Source organism: Bactrocera latifrons, unplaced genomic scaffold (assembly GCF_001853355.1).
Source record: "Bactrocera latifrons isolate USDA-ARS-PBARC rearing strain unplaced genomic scaffold, ASM185335v1 scaffold_1693, whole genome shotgun sequence".
NCBI lineage: Eukaryota > Metazoa > Arthropoda > Insecta > Diptera > Tephritidae > Bactrocera > Bactrocera latifrons.
Genome location: NW_017535178.1, coordinates 1 through 4,914, shown reverse-complemented (window position 1 = coordinate 4,914; position 4,914 = coordinate 1). Strand labels below are relative to the sequence as shown.

At 35.8% G+C, this 4,914-nt stretch overlaps 1 protein-coding gene across 1 annotated transcript; it reads right to left on the bottom strand.

Annotated features, from left to right (window-relative positions):
• Window positions 1-1,520: 1,520 nt before the first annotated feature.
• On the bottom strand, window positions 1,521-4,454 carry LOC108966699 (voltage-dependent anion-selective channel). Its single transcript, XM_018929720.1, has 4 exons — window positions 4,349-4,454; window positions 2,344-2,663; window positions 2,052-2,279; window positions 1,521-1,993 (listed from the first exon to the last, which is right to left on the bottom strand). The coding sequence occupies exons 2-4, from the start codon at window positions 2,661-2,663 to the stop codon at window positions 1,693-1,695; spliced, it is 849 nt and encodes a 282-aa protein (XP_018785265.1). The 5' UTR covers window positions 4,349-4,454; the 3' UTR covers window positions 1,521-1,692.
• Between the last annotated feature and the right edge of the window lie 460 nt (window positions 4,455-4,914).

Here is a 4,914-nt window from a genome sequence, read left to right as displayed (position 1 = left end):
AGATATTTCGTCTTGCCCTCGTTCACTGCCAGACCCATTTGTGTTGCTTCCTTGTCCAGTCTGGAGAAAGCAGAACTAACGGCGCGGGTGTTGAGGCCGATGATATCAATATTACCATATTTTACAAAGAAGCTGATGCATGCTTCTTATCAGTTCTTCGCCGCCGTGTTTGAATAGCTCGGCTGGCAATCCATCGGCCCCCGCCGCTTTGTTGTTCTTCAGGCGGGTAATTGCTATTCGAACTCCTTCCTGGTCGGGCAATGGTACGCCTGCTCCATCATCATCGATTGGGGAATCGGGTTTGCCTTCTCATGGCTTTGTGCGTTCACTGCCATTTTGCAGGCTGGAGAAGTGTTCCCTCCATAATTTAAGTACGCTCTGGGCATCGGTGACTAGATCACCTTTGGGTTTTCTGAAACCTTCTGTAAGCAAGAAATGCGATGGACGGGACAAGGACAGAGACGAGTAGKTCCTTGTGGCATTTACTACAGTGGCCATATAAAGGAGGGCAAGTTTGGTGTGGGATTCGTGGTGGGAGAGAGACTCCGTCGCCGAGCACTATCACTCACCCCGGCGAATGAACGTCTAGCCACAATCCGCATCAAAGCGAGGTCTTCAACATATCCCTGATTTGCGCCCATGCCCCGACGGAAGAGAAGAATGATGTGACCAAAGTTGCCCCCTATGAGCGCTTGGAGCGTAGCTATGAACTGGCTCGCTGTTGTACACTCGGTTATAATCGCGTAAGCAGCGTCTACGCCAATACAGAAGTTCCCACGACAGTCGGGTCCACGAAAAACGGAACGGACCCGGATTTTTATCAGGCCAAGGACTGTCAACTAGGCAGAATTCTGCCGTTACAACAACAACCACACATAAATAAACGCGGCGGCAGCGCTGAATGTTGCAAAGTATTAAGTAAAGTTGGCTGTATAAGAATTAACAATTGTAATTTTTCTGGAAGCGGGCGGGAACGGCAATTATTTGGGCAACAGCACGACTTCAATGCGGCAAAACCYAAATTGTAGACATAAACTGTTACGATATGTCGCTGCTGTCTTCAAAATATTCAAAAAGCTGGCTTCAAGTCGTCGTTTCTGAACTAAATTTCACTGTCGTGCAGTCGGCTTTGTGTTCAAAGCTTTACATTAGAAGAAGTTGGATATTCATTCATCGGTGCTTTGAGTAATGCAGCATCCACAGCCGGATTTGTTCTCTTTTTTATGATCAGGTACATAAATTAATGTACTTAAAATATTGCAYATAAAAAATAAAATAATATTGTCATTTCAATGTTATTCTGATAAAATTGTATATATAGATTTATAAATTTAAACGTTTATAGTACACGTTTTTTAACTAAATGCATATTATTGGYTTGACTACATACATATTAACTTTATACGAAAGCGGCGTTGTCGACAATATATCKTTTAATTGAAAATTACTAAATAACCATGTTTAAGGACGAGAAAATGTGATTAAAAAATAATAATAGTTTTGAAATAGATTCTCCAAAATTGTGTGTATGTGTTTTTAAGTTTAATTAAAATCCCATTTATTTGGATTAAATGTTATATTGTTTTTACTGGCTAAACATGAAATTATTTATTTCTGTGTTCTTTATTTTTTGTTGGAGTTCCGTTATAATTTAATGGGTAACTGTTTCATTGTTTTTAAATAAGGATACTTTTAAGCTTCCAGCTCCAAAGCAAAACCAATCTTGTGACCGCCAGCATTGAAGTTTTTGCCATCAATCAAAGCGGAAAGACTAACTGTGATACCATCACGTACTCGTTGTTGGTAMCCCAAGCCAACTTGGCTAGCGTTGTTCACCTTCGCACGAACGCTAATGTCATCGTCAATAAGGTACTTGCCACCAAGACCAAACTTGGTATTGTTACCACCAGATGTCCAGGATAATTGGACGGCAACATCAAGTTTTGGACTACATTTCTGGAAAATTGAACCGGTAAACTCTTGGCCATCATTGCTGCAAATATAAAAATATTAAATTCTTCCTTTTCGTTTATATAAAACTTATTACATACACAGCTGTATGCAGCACAAAGTCCTTTGCAGCATAGCCCAAGGCAAAATTGTTAGTTTTCAAGGAATTGTTTTGGGTATCGAAAGCAGTCTGGTAACCAGCCAACCATCCTTCATAACCCAATACGGCTGATGCATTGATGAGTGGACCATTGAGGTCAACATTCACGTCAGAGTCTACCTTCACATTTTCGTGACCATAGGCAGCCTTAAATTTTCCAGTTTTGTTGCTAAAAACAAACAAAAGAAAAATATTATTACAAAAAAAAATTGTTAATATTTAACTTGTCTCACCCTGATTGAGGCGCGAAAGTAGCTTCGAATGCCAACTTTAAACCTTCTAACAACTTATCTTGAACAGATACTTCGGTGAACAAGGTGTTATCTGTGTTCCATTTTTCGGTTAAACTTAAACCATAATCCTTAACCTTATATTTTGTCTCCAGCGATCCGAATACTTTGCCAGACTCCTGGTTGGAATGCCCGGCAGTGTTGAATTCAATACCAGAGGGGGTCTTTGTCTTACAATCCAACTTCCATAGGCCAAAATGGTACCCTCTGCTGAAGACATCGCGGGCTTGTTTGCCAAGATCAGGATATGATGGAGGAGCCATCTGCAGATTAAAGATTTAGGAAAAAAAAGTCAGTTTATTACTGTTCTAAAATATTTTGAAGGTTTTTGTGTATTCTATTTTTTTAAATATGTAACGTAACATATATGATTAAAAATTCTAAAATTATTGATTGATTAGATTCGTGTAGACAAAGCATATTTTATTAAGGTACAAAAATACGTATTTATACTTGAAATTATCAGTAAACAAATCAAATAATACACATACATTAAGGGTTTTAAGAATTAGTTTCAACATTTTTGGGAATACGTAAAAACTCTTGACTACAAATGTTAAAAATTTGAAATAGAATATAGCAAGTTGCATCTAGTATTTTAAAAAGTAAAAAAGGCTGATTAAAAACTAGGATCAACTGAATATGGAATATAGACACAAAACAAAATATGAATATAAAAATTATTGATAAACATCACTCACATTTAAACAGCCATATTGGTGGGATAGTACACCCAGCAAGTTTTTGTGCTTATAGTATAATTATACATTCATGCATATAAAGATTTTACGACTTGCTAAACAAGGGCCAACGGCCAAAACGTAACTAAAGCAACAAACATACACCAGCCACGGAAAAATTTATTTTTTTCTTATGATGATGTAACAAATTTGACTTTTGCTGCATGGAAACGTGAGGGGTTTTAGTTATCTGCATATGTTTAAAGCAATGCTTATATACGCTTTTTAACAAAAATACCTATACAAAGGAATATGGTTGATGAGTTACACAGTTCAAAAATAAAATATTGATTTATATTTTCATAGTTCACAAAATGTTTTAAACCCGTGATTTCATACTTAAACCTTCTTTTAGTAACTACTCATACATAAAAAAGTATTAAACATATAAAAGAAAATGTATAAATGGATTTATACTAACATATATTATTAAGAAAGTGGTGGCAGCAAARATAGACGAAAGTTTATCATTTATGTACACATGTATATACAAAATTATCTTCATTAATCTATCACAATATTATTCTCACATGATTTCTAAATTTACAAAGCAATCTCCCGTTGAGATTTTGTACCTTAACCATCCTTTCACTGTTGTTTTTTTTCGACAATTAACAACATTAAACCTGTAAACTTAGTTCAAAAAAGCAAACGAATGATAAAAACTTTGCAACATTTCTGTTTGTTACGCAACAAGAGAAAATAGCATATTCACCACCCTAGGCAAATTGTATATGCACGTTTTTAATTCATTTTAACATGCCGGTGACTGTTATATTTTCTCTCTCAATGGCATACATTTATTTGAACCTACATGATTATATATTTCTATTTCGCGAAAATTAATCAGCTAATAGTCTAAACATTCATGCTATTATTTATTTTGTAGAAATCCTAGTACTAATTGAAACAGGACGAGTAAGATTATTGTTAGCTCAAAAACGTGGCCCACTATAGATAAAAAACGAATTTATAGTCTACCACTGTCAACCCATATATCACCAGCTAAGCAACTTAGAAATTGTTAGTAGAACCATTCTCTTTTGTAGGTTATGAAATCACTTTTACATTTTTATGTTATTATTCACAAGCATAATTGTATACATTTACATAAATTGTATAAATTTCATTAACCATACAGTTTTTCAAACGTTTTTATATATTCTTCATGATTTTTATTTCAACATTTTAATTAATTTTATACTTACACTACCAATGTCACGAGCAAGATGTAAGAACACAACGACCACGACGAACACCAGAAATTTTGTGAGCCTTCTAACAAGATGAACAAGTAGTGAAAGAAAAATAAGTTCATTTATATAAGTGTGCCCAAGTTACATAAAGAAACTGAAAAACACCCATTTATCAATACTTGAAGGTTTGCGACTTTGATTAAAATKTATAATAGCCCTGGCAGAGGACAACGCTAATTTGCCATGTGATCCAWGTTAATGCAAATTAGTAATGCACAAAAATTTCGTGCATTTAGCTGAATTTACCAAATTTGATTAGGCAACACTGCTTAAATATGGCCGTTTTTGCTATTTTTTGACAGATGTCGCTTGAAGTCTGCCGCTTCCTTTGGGTTTACAGCAGAGGGCACTCACACATTTTGTTACATTTGTACACGCGTACTAATACTCCCTGCCAACCATGAGCGGGTAAAAAACCAGATAATCAGTGGGTAAGCAGCGGGTAAAAGTGGGGGTAAACACATAGAGTGTGCCTTAAGCCGCGTGAAGATTCTATCCTCACACGTACGTATACATGT